The sequence below is a fragment of the Limulus polyphemus genome, unplaced genomic scaffold (assembly GCF_000517525.1).
Source record: "Limulus polyphemus unplaced genomic scaffold, Limulus_polyphemus-2.1.2 Scaffold288, whole genome shotgun sequence".
Lineage (NCBI taxonomy): Eukaryota > Metazoa > Arthropoda > Merostomata > Xiphosura > Limulidae > Limulus > Limulus polyphemus.
Window position 1 is genome coordinate 159,055 of NW_013665898.1, and position 21,042 is coordinate 180,096.

Below are 21,042 nucleotides of genomic sequence, written 5' to 3' on the forward strand. Positions count from 1 at the left end.
TAACTCTATACAAAGTTGGTCAATTTTACTGACCTTGTAACCACCAAAAAAAATTTAAATAAATCTAAATTACCCTACTTTACTTTCTAGAATGACTTCAAATCTAGCGTGAAACTACATTTGTTTATCCTAAGTAGCTTTAAACTCATAACAGTATACATCTATTTATAATTAAATTTTATTGCCCTCTGAACTGTGTCTAACTGCTATTTGTGCCATTATAAGTTGTAACTCACTTGGGGAATGTGCAGCTCATGTTATGCTATCAAATTACATTACCCACGAGTTACTCCGAGTTACTGCTCGTGTGTGTGCCTTATGAAATATTTATATTATGTTATTATTACTACCTATTTTACCTTATCTAACCTTAACTAATTTAAAGAGATCTCTATTTTTACATTTTAGTAACTTTTATAATAGCAAATAAAGAATAAACATGAAAAACAAGAAATAAAGTACTTACACCAGCATGTTTTTTTTTTTGCTGTCGACTATTGATGACACTTAACCCTAATTTTTTGCACTAATGGTAGTTGTGCATTAAATAATTTTTATTTAGTTAAATAATGCAAATAACATAGACTATTAACATGCAAAAAAGCAGAAAATTTTCTGTAACAATCACAATTTTTTGCTAGTTTTAAGTGAGCAATGTTTAAGAACGTTTTTCCAATTGAAAAACAGTTTTTATTTTTTTACTAATGTTAAAGAACAGTTCTTATGATGGTTTATATTATTTTAAATTTATATTCAGTTTTAGCCAATTTTTTCAACCTTTTTCTAAGTTTATTGTTATTATTGAATGCTACTTTCAAGGAGAATAAAGTGGATGAAAGTTTGTCATGAACACTGTTATTGAAAAGGTAGAGAGACTACATTTCAGTCTACTGAAATGTCTCATCAGATTACATATTTGCTTACTAGCTTGTTTTTAAATGTTTATAGTGTTCTTGCTAAATAATAATTTTTATTTGTTCTAAGGATTTGCTCATTGCTTGTGGAGAACTTGAATTCACATTAATTTAGTTTCTGTACATAAATTTCTGAATAACGTTGATCTTTCTGTTTCTAATATGTTTAACTTCTTTTAATTTTTTGGCTTCGTGGTTTTTGTGATCAGTATTCTGCAGCTACTTTAGTTATTTTGGCTTCCACAGTTAATTGCATGCTCTGGTATGGCTAGATTTATGCATTCATGAAATGAGTTGTTTCTTTATTTCAAGTCTCTTTACGATTCTCTTTGCGAACAAATTGCTTTTAGTTCTTATGTCTTCTCACTTTTTAAGAAGTATCATTCTAGAGTTAAAGTTAATTTGAGATTGGTAAGACTTGAATTTAAAGCACTTTTTTGTTGACTTCCTGAAGCATTAGTGATGAGGTGATAGCTTTATATTGTGTAACATAACATTAAAGAAAAGAACTTTTTTACTATCTAGTATGAATTTAATGCTGTTCATTTGAGGTAAAAATTCTCTAACACATTTTTCCTTATTTTGTCAAATCATGATTTTATCAACATTATAGAACTTCCAGAGTTTTAAAGATTCTTATGGAAAAGCTTCAAGTCTGTTGTTCAGGTTTTCCAGTTGAGAGGATGCTGATGAAAGAGAATACCAGGATCCTATTTATAAGCCAACATAATGTTCAAATAACAAACTCAGTAGTTGAAAATAAAAGTTGGTGCAAAAGATTATCAGTTTCATAAAAATATCTGTAGAAAGCTAATTGGAAGGATAGTTTTAGTGGATTTTGAAACCTTGCATGGTGATATAAAGTACCTTAGTTACTGGAATATTGGAAAACATATCTTGAATCCTCAAACTGACTTTAACATTCACAATATTGTGAAGATATATATATTTATCAAGGTCTTAAAAATCATTAACATTCTGTTCATTTCATTTAAAGATGCAAAAGTGTAGGTACAAAGAACTTGACAAAGTGATAGCAGGGTTACAGCGAAAAATTACTAGAAATTAAATGGTTAAAGGAAAGAAAACCCATTGAGTTTATATCTACATCATTAAAGAGAAGTTATTAGTGAGGTTTAAATCCAAATCATTAAAAGTAAGAAAGGTTATTAGGGTCTACATCCATATGGTTAAGAAGAAAAGTGTTTATTGGGGTTTACTTATAGATTGCTAAAGAAAAAAAGATGTATCTAGAACAGTACATATTTGTGTATGAAAGCTTATTATGCATATATAAAGTAAATGGACAAACAACGATTAATAAGCATAATGAAGTGTGTTTATTTTGAGGAATATAACATGTTTCTCAGGTGATGGTATTCCAGATCTTCAAGAATCTCCTTAAAAAATCAGTTTAAACCAAGTGTGTATTTCCTTTGGGGAGGAAAAACTTGATAGATCAATGTTCTATTGAAACATATAGTATGTTCCCCAAAATGAAACCATTATGCATGTAGATTGCTGTTTCTTAACATCTACATGATTAAAAAGAGAAGAAATAAGTCCAGTTTCTAAACAAGGTGTTAATAAGAAAATAGATTCTACTGGGATGTACCCACAATATTAGATAGTTACAAGAAAAATGAAGTATTAACATTTATTTGTATATTAGACATAACTCATACATGTAAAATGAGAAAAATATTAACTTAAAAATAAAAGCTACTGACTGCCAACTGTTTTGTAAAAAAAAAACAGGATTAAAACTTGCATTAACTATCTCGCTATGGGCTCAGCTGATTCGAATGATTTCAGGACCCTAAAGTGACATTCATATTTTCCATACTATAACTATAAAATAATAACGTTTTGTCTTCATGAAAATTCACAAGTCTTTTGTAGACAAAAAAATCGAATTTTTAATGAGTTATTTTCACTAACAATTTTCCTATGAATATATTTAGTCAAAGTGTTTACTCCTCTGAGTGCAAAGTGATTTTCAAATTAAGATTAAAAATACACTTTTTCATTTGAAAATTGTCAAATTTCATTTATATAATCTCTAAAATCTCCTAAATAAATATAAAACGTTTGTTTTCAAGGAAACTTTATATTTTATCTGTTATTTTTTCTTACCTAACTCTATACATGTTCAGTCAATTTGACCAACTCTGTAATCACCATACAAAAATATGAAATAAATCTAAATTACCCTTTTTTCTTCTTAGAATGACTGCAAATTGTAACAGGAAAATACAGTTTTTTATCCTAAATAGCATAAAGCTTGTAACAGTATACATCTGTTTCTACTTAAACGTTATTGTTTTATTGCCCTTTGAACTGTCTAATTAATAATTTCATCACAACATGTACCTTACATTACTATATTGAATTATGTAATGCATGATCTGCTTGTGAGCATACCTCATGAAGAATTTTTATTATTATTTTTATTTATCATTATCTTACTTAATCCAACTTTATCTAACCTAATAAGTTTCTAATTTTTACATTTTAGTTACTTTTAAATAATAAATAAAGAATACAGGTGAAAAACAAGAAATATGGTACTTACCTGGGTCTTGTTTTTTTACTGTCGACTTCAATGAAATTTAAGCCTACTTTTTTATATTAAAGGTACTACTACACTAAATATTTTTTATCTAATTAAATAATGCACTTAAGAACAAGAATGATAATGTTCAAAAAGAAAATGATGTCATATAACTATAAACAAATTTTAGCTTTCTAATTATGTGATAAGAATCTAAAAATTCAGGTAAACTCGTCAGTGTCATTGCCTTGCAAAAAAAGTTATGAACTGGGGGCAAAATAGACAATTCTCTGTACAGAAAACAATGTAATATAATATGTCATTTGATAGATAAAACTATTTTCTATTGGTTGTAAATAATATAGAATAAAACATCAGAGAGAACTATTGGCAATTTGTGAAAGTTAAGCTGTGACAGATCATCATGGCAAGTGGGTCTGATTTTCTAGTTTATGGCTCCATAGACAGATGAGATTGAAGGCTTTAAAAATTATTCTTTGCCTGAGTAATATCTATGTTGTAATGAGTAACTTACATTAAATTCTGTGCTTCTTGGAGGGGTGGTAAATAAATTAGAGAAGAGGGAAGACCTAGAGAACAAATGCCACAATTCTCATATTGAGGATTTTTAGAAATATTTCCTTATAATATTAAAACTTGTATAATATTAAAATTTGATTTATTAACTACATTTTGATGCCAAGTTTCTTTGTTTACAAGGATAGTAAAGTATTTTATCTAAATTTTGAATGTAGCTCTAAAAAGACATGACGTGCCCTTTGACCTGCCCATGGTGAGAGTGTTAATAAAATCTAATAAGTTGTTCAATTTTTGAACCAAAGTAATGAGTTTAGAGTTTGGTATTTCAAAATCATGAGTGATATGTGTGTGTGTACCATTTCATCTCATATTAACTGTTGTTACATGTTTTTCAGGTGGTGGTATTCCAGGTCTACAAAAATACCCATAACAAACCAGTTGAAGCGAAGTACGTGTTTCCTTTGGAGACTGGATCAGCAGTATGTGGATTTGAAGCTTACATCAACAACAAGCATGTTGTAGGGAAAGTGAAGGAGAAAGAGAAAGCTCATGAGGAATATAAAGAAGCTATTAAAAAGGGACATGGAGGCTATCTGATGGACCAGGAGACACCAGTAAGTGTAATGTTTTCTAAAGAAGTGAATACACACTGTAATATTCACAGATCAAACTGGAACAAACAGGGAAATGACCACTGCCCTAGAGTCATTGCTTTTTATACAAGTCAGGATTGAAAACTAAATCAACAATCCAAATGGCAGGCCATGGAATTCTGGAGTTTTTTCCAGTAGTTGAAAGCTAGATCTAGTGTATTGAACCAAATGATGCCTTCAAATGCATTCACTCATTTGTCTGTTTATGGTAAGGAACATCATTGGTACATGCTACCATGTTCACTTTTTGAAGTCCACATTCAACTGTAGCATTCCTTACTCCTACCCCACCGTAATTAATGGTGACAGTCAAACACTCTCAGAAGGTTTTATGCCCTTCAACATCTGTTCAGTTTCATCACTAGCAACATTCTGTTGTTCCTGAGAAATCTATGGGCCAGTTGTTTTATCAGATATGTGTCACGTTTTTGTGCATTGACATCTTATTGTTCTTCTACCCTGATTATCATTTTGTGCTCCAAAAACATCAGCAAACTCTGTGAGCAATTCACAGAATTCCTGTTTCTGTTGAGATTGGTAGCACAGTTTTCAACCAGGGACTTAAGATTATTGTTTGTGTTATCAGATGAATTACAGCTCCAGTGGTGCCAGCTGTGAGATTCATGTATGTTACTTCTGCTCTAATAACCATTTGAGCTGGATGCTGAATAGTTGGATGTCCATAATTACAGATCAGTACAGGCACAATGCCCACACTCAGATAGATGTATGTTTGAACAAGTACAGTCTGTTTTCTAGATAGAACATTTGCTTTGGTCATTAGCTCTATCAGCACAGCATAAGGTGGCAATGGACTAGGCTGGGTCCATAGTACTCTGCAGAATACAACTTGCATGTATGGAATCACCTCTACTCTTAACATGCATGTAAGCAGTATGTAGTTCTCAATCTTATCAGCATTGAATAGTTTATTAACAGAAATGAAGTTCAACTGTTGGATAAACAAAACTGGCTGATAAGTTTTGCAGTAGATTTTTCCTGAAGTTTCTTCACTTAAATTGCCTGTTACATTGCAAAGTGGAGAAGGATCTTTGTAGTTTCAGTGTTCACTAGGAACTCAATTTCACACCTGCGTACCATTACAGGCATATTTCATACAATACCAAGCAACATACCTTTGGGTGCAAGCTGACTGTTGCACTTTCCCAAGCTGGTAGGCAAACACAAGTTAGGCTTCATTAGTTTTAAGCCAGCCATTTCTTGCCATCAACCATTCTGCATTTGTTATGATGTTGACTATAACAAAACTTCCATCTTCTGCTTACTCTCTCTCATGACAGTATTTGAAAAGTCCTGAATAATATGTGGTAAACAGTTAAAATATAGTCTCAGTTGCTTATGCCTTAGGCATTTTTGTGAAGGTATCTCTAGCTGAAGTGGTGGTGCATTCATAGGAACTTGACATTGAGTGACCTGTTGTACCATGGGAAACTGGAGGCTGCCTCATAATATCTTGTGCCATCTGCTGACACATTCTGATGAACATAGTGTCTTTGATTGACTTCAATGCATAAGGCTGTGATGCACAAGGATGTGCATATTTTATGCTGTTTTGTATCCAACTCAGCTGCTAGTTGCAACCTCAAACCATTGTCAGTGTGCCTTGCTGGCTGCTTTATGTGGTAGTGCTGTGGCTCTTTCTGCATGTCCTATTTCTTTTTTGTCATAGATGACCATGACTAGCACTTTGCCATGCCTATGCTAATTGATGAACATATAGACATTCCATTGAAACCATCTTCTGCTTTATATTTCTGCATGTGAAAAGTAACCAGTAGATGTAATGTTTATGTGGTATCTGATGTTTCCCCTAGCTAGCTTTCAAACTCTTGACCCTGAGGATAGATCAGTAATGTGGATGTAGATCATGACCTTGCCTCAACTGCAACTTTTTTTTTCTCTCCAACATAAGATCTACTTTGCTTTAATCAAGCTTACAAATTTAATATCAAAGACAGGAATCAAATTGAACAAAGAAGGACATTAAAATTAAACTCTACAAAACTAAATTCTTGGTCATGGCACCAAAATTGTAACTTAATGCATCTTTGGTATTTCAGTTAAAACTATAACCAACAGTAAGTATTAAGTTTACAAGATAGGAATTCAGAGGAAATGTACTGCACAGGATAAATTTAGAACAGACACCAACAGAGAGACCCAAAGACAAGTATACAAATAAGAATAAAATATTTACTTAATACATGCTTGAGAATTAAGATGTGCTAAGGTCTTACTAATTGCTCCTAATTCATTTAAACTTCTCTGACTTCTGGAGTTGAAGAAGATCATGTCTTTGACTGAATAACTGAAGAATTGTGCTTTCAAGTTAAATTGAAGTCCTATTTAGTATATACTTTTGGAGATAACTTGTGAGATAGCAAATTCTACTTTTATTTTGTTATGGTTTTGTTTACTCTTCATTTATTATTCCTTCTTTCATTAATTCAACTATGAATTTTTAGTTACATTCAAGTGCTAACTCACCTTCCAGCTAGAGTGCTTTTAATTATGGTATGTATGTATTATGAAACTGACACTGTCTTCCCCTAGTGATGAAGTACAGATATTAATGTTGTGAAAGATTATGTAAGTTAGCTAGTCACATGAGATGTAACCTTGTGATGTAACCACTAAATAAAACCATGCCTTAAGCTGAAACAAGTTAGTTCACAAGATATGGTTAAAATGTATTATTGGTGATCATTACTTCGTTATTGATCTTGAATTTGTTTAAATTTAGAATATTGTGTTTTCTTCGAATTAGGTTTTTTCTTCTTCTGGTTCTTTTTTTCTGATTCCTTTATTTATTGAAATAATTATTAACATTGATATCTATGTTGTATTGTTCATTATTGTTAGGATCAAGTTTTGGTCAGGTATGTATTTATTAACATTGTTTTTTGTTTAAGTGGTAAACTATATATTTCAACTATTTGAAAGATTTATCTTGGATTTTTGTGGTTGCCAAGGTTTAATAAATTTGGTTTTTTGTTCGATCCTGGTTGATACAGCTGCTTGTTTTAATCTGTTACAAACTTCGATCTTATACTAACTTGTATAGACCTGTACACTACTCCATCATTTTGGTATGACCCATACCCCATGGAAGAGATAATAGAGAAATTTGGCCTAGTGAGTATAACTCTCTGGAGTAATCATTGTGACAAATAACCTTAGCATATTATGAGGATTAAAACAAGCTTATGACAAGTTACATCCTATTCACAAGGATGTTAAATGAATGCACAACCTGAATGAAAATGTTTTTTAAAAAATGTTCCTCTATATACCTAAATAAAAATTTATTCTTTTTCTAGTTGTGGAATGATGAAATCTGGCAGTTTGTAACTGCTTTCAAAATTAGAATATTCTGCTTATAGTGCATATAGGACCAATTTTGGAAAAGGAGACACCAGTATATTTTTGTATATAGAAATATATTTAGGATGCAGTTATATTTTCCAGTTAAACATTACATAACATATAAGGATAACAAGTGGCCTGTTGGTTCATTGAAGCTGTCCCATTCACTAAAGTAAACTTAAAAACAAAAAATACTCAAATCAATTCCTTATCATTTAAATATTTATCAAGTCATCCTTTAAACTCCCTTAGACTTACTGTCGCCACATCTGAATGCCAACCATCCTGTTAGAAAAGTAAAACTGTCCTAGCTGAAGATAACTCCTACCCTGCCAAAATTTATATTTCTGTCTTGTTCTACCATTCTTGCCATTAGGTATGAAAAAAAGATGATGCATTAACATTATCAGTTCCCTTAATAAACTTAAACACCTCAGTCAGATTCCATTTAACTCATTTTAAGAGAAAAACAATTTTGACCTGTTCTTGTATGACAACCTTTCCCTCTCAGGTATTATCCTAATAGCCCTTTTTTGAACCCTCTCCAGCAATCCAATGCCCTCCTTAAGGTAAGAAGCCCAAGCCTGAATACAATACACCTAATATTGCCTAACCAGTGACCTATACCATGAAATCACAACCTCTATAGACTTGTATTGAATATTTCTGCCAATACAACCTAAAATCCTATTTATCCTACCACTAGCAATAGCACACTACTTGAATAGATTACTGTTCAAACAGAACACTAATATTGTGTATGTTTTATGATAAATCTTAAGGTTACTCTCATCAAAATTATAATTGAGTTTATGAAACATTTATTAATTTACTTGATTGTTCATCATAGCTTGTTTTTTTTCAACAGAAATCATGAATGACTGTTAATTTGAAATATAATATTCTTACTTTATCCATCATGTTAGATTTGAATCAGGCTTTCAATTTTGTTTGTTTCATATCCAGGACATATTTACTGTGAGTGTGGGAAATCTTCCACCCAATAGTACTGCCATTATCAAAATAACCTATGTGACTGAAACAGCCATGGAAGGAGATGTAGTTTGTTTTTCTGTGCCTTCCTCAGTAGCTTCTGGAATAAAAGATGGTGCCCTACAACAAACAACCCAGGTATCATACAACTTGCTTGTACCTATCTGTTATTGTATGTGTTCTTGTAATTGTAGTGCTTGTTAAAATGCATTGCCATGATAGGGAAGTCTGTATATTAGAATAGGTATCCTATTATCATCAGTATCTGACCAATCATGCTATTTCTGATGAATAAATGTATCGTAAAAGGGTTTTTTAAAACTTTTTCTGACAAAATAGCTATAATGGTGGTGTATTTTTACAATTTTATCTGTATAACTAGTTGTTAGGGTGATGTTTCTTCAGATGGATGTTTGAATAATGGTTTAACCTTTATGATGCGTCAAACGGATATATCTGCTTTGATATTTATAGCCAGTTGATGTAACAAACAGATTTACTCCATGGCTTCACAAAAAACTAGAAAAGGTCAAATTCCTAATTTCATTTTTTGGTGGATAATAGACACTTTTCAGGAACCAGCCTGATATGTTTCACACACCAAAAGGTTTAAATTGGACTGTGTAAATGAATGTTTTGGTAGAATGTTATGAATATTTGTATATTATTGATATTACATCATTTGATTTTAGAATACTCCTTTTTAAAAAAATTGTGTATGTTTTATATGTATAATAGTATTTTTAATGTGAATTTGTATACAAATGTTTTTACAATGTTCTTCCAAGTGGATGCTCTAGGTGTTTGTTAATTTAATTTATAATGTGTTTTTAAGTACCTTATGTTGAAATGATAGTTGTGGTGTCTTATAAGTTGACTGTAATGACATTGTTTTTTCTATCCAAATATGTGGCCTAAATGACTTACTTAAATGGGAAGCTTTTGTTTTATTTTGTAATTGCTAATGTTTAACATCGCTTTTCAATACACTACAACAGCAGTATTTGAAATAATGAATTTATTTTGCCTAGCGTAAAATTATAGGATTTGGCAGTTAATTACAAAAATTGCCCAGCAGATATTAATTTTTCTTTTTTATCAAGTGTAACGTTACTGAAATATTTTTGTTGTGATGTGTTGAAAGGTATGATATATATGTTAACACAGTAAGAACTATGAAGAAGGCTTTATGTCAGATATTTCCTTTTCTTTTATACACACTACAGCAGAAATCTTCATTGTGAACTTGTATGAACTTTTATTGTGTCAAATCATTCCATATCTTTTGAGCGTACTACAACAACATTTGGAAACATGATTCATTGTTGCCCAATAATCTCTGTACTTTGCAAAGAAATAGAAGTATAGTTTCATATTGCTCATCAACAAAAACTAACATTAACTAACTAGTGATTGAGCTTGCAGATGTAGCCCTGTTGTAGTGTCTTAAGCCTAAGTATCTACTATACACATTTTGTTTGTCAGACAAGTTAATTATTTTTAAAAGAGTGAAGTTTGATGATGAAAGATGATAAATTAATCAACTAAAAAACAATCAACTGTAGCACTTTTTACTTCAAGCATATATCATACACTGTACAATATTTAAGAATATTTCCAAAATCATACTGAAGTTGCAGTATTGTACCTTCACATAATTGTCTGTATATTAATGAATTTTGTTTATGCATTACCTAATTTATTTGCAGATATTAACACATATTAGTTTTGGTGTGTTCTTTTAACAACATTTGGTATCTGTCTATTTTATTTTTAACATGTTTCAAATATAAATATTTTCATCAAAACATTGTGATTAATATTTGTATGTAGTAATTTACCAATCAAAAACTTAAATTTTTTCTACAAAAAACAACAACAACAATAATACTGACAAATGCCCCCCAGTGGCACAGCGGTATGTCTGCGGACTTGCAACACTAGAAACCAGGTTTCGATACCCCTGGTGGACATAGCACAGATAGCCCATTGTGTAGCTTTGTGCTTAACTACAAACCAACCAACCAATACTGACAAGTTTGTAATAAAATATGCATTGGCTTTGATATTAAAGAACATTTAATTGACATTTGTAATGGAAACACTCGGTGAAGTGCAGTAGTAGAATATTTCTTGAAGGAATGTGAGTAACTTTCCAAGTCAAACGACTGGTCTTTGTGGATACTAAGCATAAAGAGCCCTACTGCTTGAAAAAAAAAAGAAAATATAATTATATCAAGAGGGGGTTGGTGTTTATACGTCATTTTTATTAAAATTTTATTTAAATTATGTATTACTATTGTTGTATATTCCTATTAATGAACATTGAGCTTTTGGCGTGTATCTAAATATATTTTCTCTGAATTATTATCAGTACTTCTGTGTGAATTTTATTTTTGAATAGAATGTCTTTGTAGACACAGTAATATGTAAATAACATCCATTTTAATATGCATTTGTTTTTGTAGTGTTAAATAGTTTCTTATTTTCTAGTTTGAAATTTTAAAAAAAAGAGAATTACTATACTACCACTGTATGTGTGTGTGCAAAAGGTCAACACTAATTATAGTATTTTGGCACTTGTGTATAAAGTTAAAATCATAAATAATATTCAACATTAAACTGGTACACAATTAAAAACATTTTATTTAGGCCTATCTATGGCCTTCAAAAAGTTGACGACTCTACGTGGATGCTGTAACGTTGAAACATTAGAGTCGTCAACTTTTTCGAAGGCCATAGATAGGCCTAAATAAAATGTTTTTAATTGTGTACCAGTTTAATGTTGAATATTATTTATGATTTTAGGTCAACACTACTTGTCCACATGGCACATTTCATTTACTTTTTAAATGTGCCTAAATCTATACATCACTGTCTGTAGATTTTGTCCCTGTTCAAGCAATAAGCAAAATCTTAGACAGTAATAAATGAAGAACTGGAGTGTTAAAAAGTTGCTTGCTATGTGTGGGGAAAAATGTGCTTTTGTTCTAGTTTTTAATTTGGTAATACTTGTTTAATACATGATTTTTTTCAACAAACTACAGCAAGAATTTTAAATGGAATATTTTTGTGTTTTTATTATTTTAAAGTACACTATATTTTTAACACACTACAACAGAAGTGTGTGATTTAGAGCTGATGTAGCTTTCACAAAGGTTTAATATTTGTCATTTCTTTTAACAGCAAGTACCAAAAATGTTTATTGGTTTATTATAAAATTTTAATAGCATTTTGTTGTTTTAATGTATACCTTATTTTTTCAATAGACAACAACAGAAATGTTCAGTGTAATGTTTTTTCTAGTTTTACTGTTTTGATGTTCAACATTTTTTATTTCAGACTACAACAGAGATGGTTGATATAGAGAATATGCATGGAAAATTCAGTTTAAAAATGTGTATTGAAATGCCATTTGTTATTCGAACAATTCAATCCCCTACCCACAAAATACAGTTAAAGGTGAGTTTATAACTTTAAAAATATAATAAATAGTTCCATTTTTCACAAATAAAATTGTGCTATATCTTACTTTAGATATATTAATGTTGGTTAAAAAAGTAAAAAATAAAAATAATTACTATTTGTTATTTAGATGTTGTTATGTTTATTCATATTTTAGAAAACTGAAACCAAGGCAGTTGTGGTGGTAGAAGAATGCAGCATGCTTAACATAGATTTTAGCTTGCGTATAGGACTAGCTGAGGTTCATGTGCCAAGAATGTGGGTAGAAAGGCATCCTGAAGAAGAGAGCCAGGTAAAATTACTAAAAATTCTATTGATTATTTTAAATCTCCATGAAACTGAAATTAATTTTTTCTTATTGTAGTAGCTCTTGCTTTTCATTTCTCAACAGTGCCAGTATTATTATTATCTTTCAATGAATTGGTTGATTTGAAATGATTCATCACTAACTCGGAATGTGATAGATGATAAATGACAGGAAATATTTATTAGGGTTAATGTTATTCTAGTTGTTATAGAAAAATGTGAAGGTGATAATATAAAGAAGTTAGACTTCTGGAAATAAACCATGATGAAAATAAATGATTTGATACTTATTATTTTCTTGGTGTCTTTTCAACCCCCTTTTTTGGGAAAGTAACAAACAAGCATGAAAAAACAGAAAAATGGAAAGGTGATAAGATAAAGAAATTAGAATATTGGAGCTAAATTATCCTAAAAAACCTTCAGTTTTATATGTTATTGTTTTCTTGGTGGTCTGAGCAAATGCCCTTTATCAGCCAGAAACAAGCCCTATTGAAGAATATGTGAAATGTGACTTGTTACCTGTGCATGATTTGTTTTTCCTATTTTACATATATGCTACATTTATAAAGTATGTCATATGAACATGCTCATCAAACATTACTTAAGAATCCATTAAACTGTTTATGATTCCTACTAAATCCTTAAATTTTCTCCTAAATAATATGTTAATATAGCTTCTATACATGTTTAGATAGCAAGAACTTGTAACAATTTTTTGATACTTTGCCAGAAACATTTCTGTGTTTGGTACCTTCTTCTTAACTCTTTTACATGCTAAATGTTTCCTGTAATAACTTTTAATTAGTGCTACATGCTGTTTTCATGTTGTCTACATAGGCTGTCCATAATAGTCCATGTATAGTCTTATGCTTACTAACTTGCAAATAATCCTAAGCAAGTTATTGAAATGTTTTATACAGAGGGTCAAGTACATTAAATACAGTATTCATTGCCATGTCCAGTAATGCTTTATATGATAGTCTGCTTTGTTTGCTAATTGCCTAATTACAGCTTTGGTTAGATGTTTAAATACTAATTTGGCTCATATTAAGTTTTGGAACTAGAACTAACATTAGAAAATATCATTATGAAGTAACAAAAATAGCTAAGATCAGTGATTGGTTTTTTTTGGATATTAGGTTTTAGAATAACTTTAATAAGTCTCTTAATCTTTTGAATAGACTTCAGTCTCTGGACTTAAGAGAGAGGCCTAATGTGATAAAATTCTTGAACATAAATTTTGAAACAGATATTTGTGAGATAATTGATTTATTTCAATACAGTGTTTTTCCCAACAGTGAAACATGATTACATACAACATTCAAAGTACAAATAAATTCAATTTACAAATACATCCAATTAATTTGAATTTATTTGTACCTTGAATGTCTCACTGTTAGAGATGAAATGTTCTACTGAAATAAATCTATTATCTCACAAATAGCTGTTTCAAAATTTTTTATGTTTGATAACTGAGTACTCGAAAAGAAAAAGGAAAAAATTATTATAAATGAGATTTTCAAAATATTGCAAGAAAAAATTGAAATTCCTTCCAAGTGATGTTAACATGTGTACTAATTCTAATAAGTATAAGCAGAGTTTAAACAAAGCCTATGGAATTAATTTAGAATTACTGGCTGATAATTGTCTTAGACTAAGATGGCCTATGCTTCTTGCCATTTTGTGAACTAGTCCATTACAACCATGATCTGTTTATTCTTACTGTTATTTTGAGATAGAGGACCAAGTGGGGTTCCAAGACAGTGCTATTGTAGCTACTCATACTGTTTCTTTCCTGGACCGTTTCACTCACACTATAGTTCACACAATTTACACCATTTGTTTCTCTACAGATCTCTGACAACCAAGCTAATAGCTGTCAAGCTGTTGGAAGGTTGTGAAGATAACAGAGTTCTTACAAGTGTATAGATTGTAGAAGTACCAACATTGTCCTTGTTCCTTCCTACTCGTATTTTCCCATTTTTGATGTAATAAGCCCTCTTATAGGCATAATGAACCCTTCCTGTTCCCAGTGCACCCTTGTCTTCAAGCTGTGTGGAGTAACTGTTTGCCATGTGGGTTTTTCTCCAATTCTTGAATCACCAAATAATTAGTTTCAAAGTTGTATCTGTAGCTGAGTGTTACATCTTGGATTATACTCTGTTGTATTTTAGGTTGTTCATCTTTACTATCTTGTGCTTCCCTATTTTCATATTGTTTTCAATTTTCATTAACACGTGGTCTTCAGGATAATGCATTAACATTTCCATGGTTCTGTTCAGAGTGATGCACTATATTAAAATTATATTCCTGGAGTTGAGCTATCGTGCTATCTGGCCTTCAAACATTTACCAGCCACTCCTGTGCTGTATGATCTATCTGGAGTGTAAACTTTTGTCCATATTGGTAATGATGGAAGAGGCTTAGAACTCAAATAACACTTAGGAGCTCTTTCCTAGTGGAATAATTCCTCCAGCATTCATTGATTGGCAATCAAATTATTGTTTTTTTTATTAACCTTGGTAATTACAGAGTAAAATAATTCAGATGTTATTGTATTCAGGAAATTTGTTTTGTACTATAGTTATTAGGAGGATTTAAATCCATTTTATTTGTTTAATAAGTTATGTTAATAATTATTAGTATCAGAAGTTACAAATTCATGTAGACTTTTGTTCAGTATTTTTGAGTGTTTTACAGGGTTCATATGGTCATTAAAATCCTGGAAAAGTTATGTAATCTTAAAATAACTTTTTGAAATTTTTGGCTTGGAAATCCTGGTAAAAATGGGTTTTTAGCATAAAAGTCATGGATTTTTTGTGTAGTCAATAAAAGATATCCTACAATGCTAATGCCAAATATGACTTCAAAGCAAAATTATTTCTTTATTAAATATTGGTCGTGGGATGTCATCTTCGCAACTCGTGATCTTTCCATGGCGTGAATATGCTTAAACTTGATTGGCTGTTTGTGATGGCCTGACCTACTTATTAAATACATGAATAAACTTTATGATATATTCTTATGTTATGAGTGAATATTTTTGGTTTTAGTACTCTGAATGAGCATTGTAACCTATTATAGTTACAATTTATCAAATATGAAAGAGTAAATATGTGTGTGAATATTCTTTTTAAATAATTTTGTAAGTTTATTATTCTTTGTACTACTTTTACTAGGCATGCATGCTAACGTTTTATCCAGAGTTCGAGGCACCAGAATTACATCAGCCTGAGATTGTGTTATGTATAGATGCATCCAACTCCATGAAAGGTGCACCTTTCCAAGATGCCCTCAAGGTGGCACTACTCTGTTTGAATCATCTGCCAGAAAAATCTCTATTTAACCTTGTTGCTTTTGGTTCAGGTGTGAAACATTTTTCTTGTGTCATAAAAAAATTCTTAGTTCTTTTTTGATGACTCAAAGTTGAAGTTCCCATAACCAGTTGTAGTGTAATTTTCATAAGTGGATAGCTCAAACTTCAAAGGCTATGTTTGCATCAAGTGTATTTAGGATTATTTTTAAGATGTTTTAATTTTCATTAGCTTGCAGTTTGATCATGGAAAATGATGTTATTTAAAGATGGTAGGGCATGTGTTACTGGTGTCACATCAGTAAGAAAGTCATCATGCTCTGCACAGTAGCGAATGATTGTCAGTACAAATCACCTTAAGTGGCAACACTTCTGTAGTAATTTTAGTCCTTTTACTATTTTAAGGTGAGTTCAAATGACTGTTCTGGTGATGGACTGGGAAACCTTTTTGTATACTATACCATATATATAATGAATTTATCAACACAGTAATCTTGTTTACTTCGGTTTGCTGGTAACAAATCTATCACTTGGTAAAATATTAGCAGAAGTAGCTATATTACTAGTTGTACAGGTTTGAAGGGATGGTACAACATTAGGATTCATATGTGCACATGTAATTAATTTACGTCTCTTTCTGTACATCATAAGATCATGACTTTTGCAATAACTTTCTCATAAATGGAAACAACATAATACTGAATTATCTGAATAAATATTCTTTTCATTTGTGCCTCATAAATTTTGTGCACTTTGGTTTCAGTTTTGAGCCCTTTTGGAAGTAATAAAGCTTGTACATTGTGCTGTTGTTGTGACAGTTTGTAACTATATATATTGACAAACCATTTGAATTTTATACAAGTCAAAATAATAAATTATAAAAGATAAACCCAATCACTCTAAGAAAGTGGTCCTACTTTAACAAAAATTGCCCTTTTTATCCTATGAAAATTGCAAGAAAGTTTTACCATGTTATGTGTAGAAAGGAACACGCAAAGTCCATTTATGATTGTCATACCAATACAACACCATTTCTATCTCAGTCAGAATTGGTGCCAAAATAAGCTTCAGTTGGCAGCATTGTGAACAAGCAAGCAGATGCATTCTTTTGATATTGATCTCACTATCAAAAATCGATTTGTGAAGCTCTGAACCAAACACATTAAAAATTATGTTACAATAATTTGTCTATCAAAAAAAATACAGGATGATATAGGTGATTATAGGCTCTTTAAATATAATAGAAATGTAGATCAAGCAATTAAACTATGATCCTTACATGTTGGAAATAGGATAAAACATTAATACCATAGTGATAAATACATATTTTCACTGATAAAAGTCTCATCACACCTGTATTAAAATACAGTAAACAATCAAGCATAAACAGCTAGTGTTAAACATCACAAAATTTGATGTTTGATAAATGGCTAATATATATAACTTCTATCTGCTTGTAATCATTCAACCTTCCTTAAGAGCTGTTAGAAAATATTTGTTCATTGTAGCATATAACAAGTATAATATTATTATACACTATTATTACTAGTAATTTTAGAAAATATTTGTTCACTGTAGCATGTAACAAATATAATACTATTATACACTGTTATCACTAGTAATTTTAGAAAATATTTGTCCATTGTAGCATGTAACAAATATAATACTATTATACACTATTATCACTAGTAATTTTAGAAAATATTTGTTCACTGTAGCATATAATAAGTAAAATACTATAATACACTATTATCACTAGTAATTCATATACAGTTTGTAAAGAATGATGCTAAAATATATTATCTATCTTACTCTGATTTAATATCACACCTATCACACAGTAAAGGTATTATGCTATGTTATCTTAGGTGTAATATACCATCAGACTTGTAAATGACTGATATAAATAGCATTTCAATTAATATTTGGTATATTGTATCCTATGCATTTTGATAGACTCTGGTAATGAAGAAAAAACTTTGTTTTTGAATGGCATGCAAAAAATAAATGTTATTAATACATTTGCTGCCACCAGCAGTATTAATAATTCCTATCCTAGTGCCATTCAGTAGGTGCCAAGGAGTGGTCAAATTCATATGCCACAAAAGATATTTGGCTTTGAAACATGATTGTCTGTGACCCATTAGTGTGTCATGTGGTCCATAACTAAAACTCGGTTGGAACTAGCCGGTAGGGCACATGGCATGGCAGCAAACGTGTTAAATTTCTTTTATATATCCGAGAATTACTGAAAATCATAACAGGCCTGAAAGATGAAGTGTTTTAACCCTAGAAGCCCATATTGGAGAATTAATGTTTACTATAATCCCAACTCTTTGCCCAACCTCCCACTATTGTTTCTTACTTTCAGTGTATTTATTTTCCCTCATCAAGAATGAGCCTTTGTTCCAATACTAATGCTTATGAATATTACTGCACATGGAGATTTTATTATCCTTTTATTGTTGGAGGGATATAATCTGAAGATAATTGCATTATAGGCTTGCACAATACATGCTCTTATGTGTAGGGGTGGGTGTTTCTTCCTATGCTTGTGATGTACGCAAGATCTTCCCAGCAGTGGTTCAATGTAATAGTTCTTTGTTGTGTAGATGTAAGTAACTATCACTATCTGAAATACATTTTCAGGTAAGGAAAATGTTAACTTTGTTTAATATCTGTAGTAACTAATTTTGAGGAATGATTGTTGACCTAAAATAACACTTTTTTTTTTTACAGTATTCCAGGAGCTATTTCCAAGCTCTCAGCCTTTTACATCCAAGATTAAAAAAGAAGCTCAACAGTTTTTGAAGCATCTAACTCCAAATTTAGGAAACACAGAGTTATTCAGACCTTTGAGATTCTATCATCTAATGACAAACAGTGATAAACTTGTAAATATGCTGGTAATTACTGATGGCTTTGTGAACAATGAAGGAAGTGTGATTACAGCTGCTAGAAAAGGATGCTCAAGAGTAAGGGTTTTCACCATGGGTGTAAGGTAAGCAGGTAGGAAGAAGTGCAGTGTTTACTGTACCAATGAGAAATTTCTAGATATCTATTTTTTTGGGCAAGATATATTATAATTTGTGACTCACAGGTTAACTAAGCGAGGATGATTTATTTGCAACTTATACAATGAAAATAAAATGAGACTTTATGTTCAGTGGTTATAATTAAATAAGAAACACATTTCACTTAAAAATGTCCAAAATTAAAAACTGAAATTACTACTATTGAATTAAATCACAAGTCTCCTATTTTGCTTTTCAATAAAATGCATTGAAATTTTCTTTGCTAAATAGATTTATATCATATTATTCTTAGTAATGCCATTTATGAAAATTCTGTGTTCCTGCAAAGAAACATACATTGGAGAAACAGGAAGAAGACTCGTGACAAGAATAGAAAAAAATGAAGACAGTACAAGACTCATGAAAACACAAAATTCAGCCATTGCAGAACATGCCATGCCACTGAACACAAAATAAACTGGTAAAAAAACTAGATTCATTGATACAGACAAATTTTGGAAGACAAGAAAAATTAAAGAATCATTTTACGTTAACACAATTAAACCTTCACTAAAGAGTGATTAGAGGTGAGTAACCTGTGGCTGCCATTGGTTGAGTCTACAGGAAATCTCTCCAATAATCAGAAATGTATAAACCAACCAATCATAACACACTCTCCACAATCCATCAGAATACTATAAAGACTGACTATATATCACACACACACACACACCGACCTTAAGACGAAAGTCGCAAGTCTTTTGAAACTTCCTCCTCTACACTTGTGTTTCTACAACAGGCAGTTGCCGTCCATTCAACAAAGTTTCAAATGTTAGAATAGTCGTGTATATAAGTTTGTAAATGGGTATGGATATGCTTCATTTCTTAGGTATCTTACTCAATTCCAAAATGTTATGAAAATATGACGTATATATATATAATTGTAAAAGAAGCTTAGCTTTCTTACTATTGCAAGTACCTAACCAGTTCGTAGTAAGTTTGATGAAACTATTCAAAGCTATTAAAATTGATTTAAATTATTTTTTCTCTTGTCTAGTTCTACACTCAACAAACATTTTCTGAAAAGAGTTTCTCATCATGGAGCTGGATGTTTTGAGTTTTTTGATCCAAGTCGTAAATCCAAGTGGATACAAAAAGTTAGTATTTACAAAAGTTACTGATGTGCTTATATTATACATGTGTACATTAGAAACTAATTAATTATCTTTTATTTTTAAATCATAATGAGAAAACATAAAAGCATTCAAATAAGTCATGTTTTAGCTACAAATACTTTACCTGAATGATAATTTATGTTACAGTATATTTCTGAGTGCTTTTTGGGTTTCACTGTGTTTTAATGGTAATTAGATGGAATTGTGTTGTTGGAGTTCATTGTTCACGTGTTAAGTTCATAATAGATATGCTTTTTATGTTCATTATTATTGCTTGTATTTTACAGGACAACATTGAAAAGTTAGTTGGTATGGTCATCATTAATATATATGTAGAATGCCTTAGTTAAAGTATAATGTATAGTAGTTATATATGTGTGATATAATATCACAATTAAATTGATAATAATTGTATGTATACGTTGACAGTGAGAAGAATGTATTATAGCATTTCAACTATACCTATACATTATTTTTTGTATGCTACTGTTGACAAAGCCTTTTACTCAGTACCAGAACTTATCAAACAAGTTAAGTTACATTGTATAAAGTTTTGTTTGAATTTATTCATATATCAGTTTAGAACAACTTAGTTGGTGAAGAGACGGCTTAAATGGGTAATGAAGAAAAACTTTAATACAAGTTTAACATGACAGCTAATGTACAACGTTTCGACAAAGGGTTTTTGTTTATCCCGGAACCTGAGGGTGAAAAAAACTTTCTTAAAC

At 30.8% G+C, this 21,042-nt stretch overlaps 1 protein-coding gene across 1 annotated transcript in view; it reads left to right on the plus strand.

The window, feature by feature from the left end:
• Positions 1 to 21,042, plus strand: part of LOC106457068 — a 54,751-nt gene that overhangs the window by 1,372 nt on the left and 32,337 nt on the right. Inside the window, exons 3-9 of the mRNA XM_013916454.2 lie at positions 4,404 to 4,622; positions 9,015 to 9,179; positions 12,384 to 12,503; positions 12,664 to 12,798; positions 15,992 to 16,178; positions 18,865 to 19,126; positions 20,197 to 20,296. Coding sequence (XP_013771908.1) covers positions 4,404 to 4,622; positions 9,015 to 9,179; positions 12,384 to 12,503; positions 12,664 to 12,798; positions 15,992 to 16,178; positions 18,865 to 19,126; positions 20,197 to 20,296 — 1,188 coding nt within the window. The remainder of the gene's footprint in view (positions 1 to 4,403; positions 4,623 to 9,014; positions 9,180 to 12,383; positions 12,504 to 12,663; positions 12,799 to 15,991; positions 16,179 to 18,864; positions 19,127 to 20,196; positions 20,297 to 21,042) is intronic.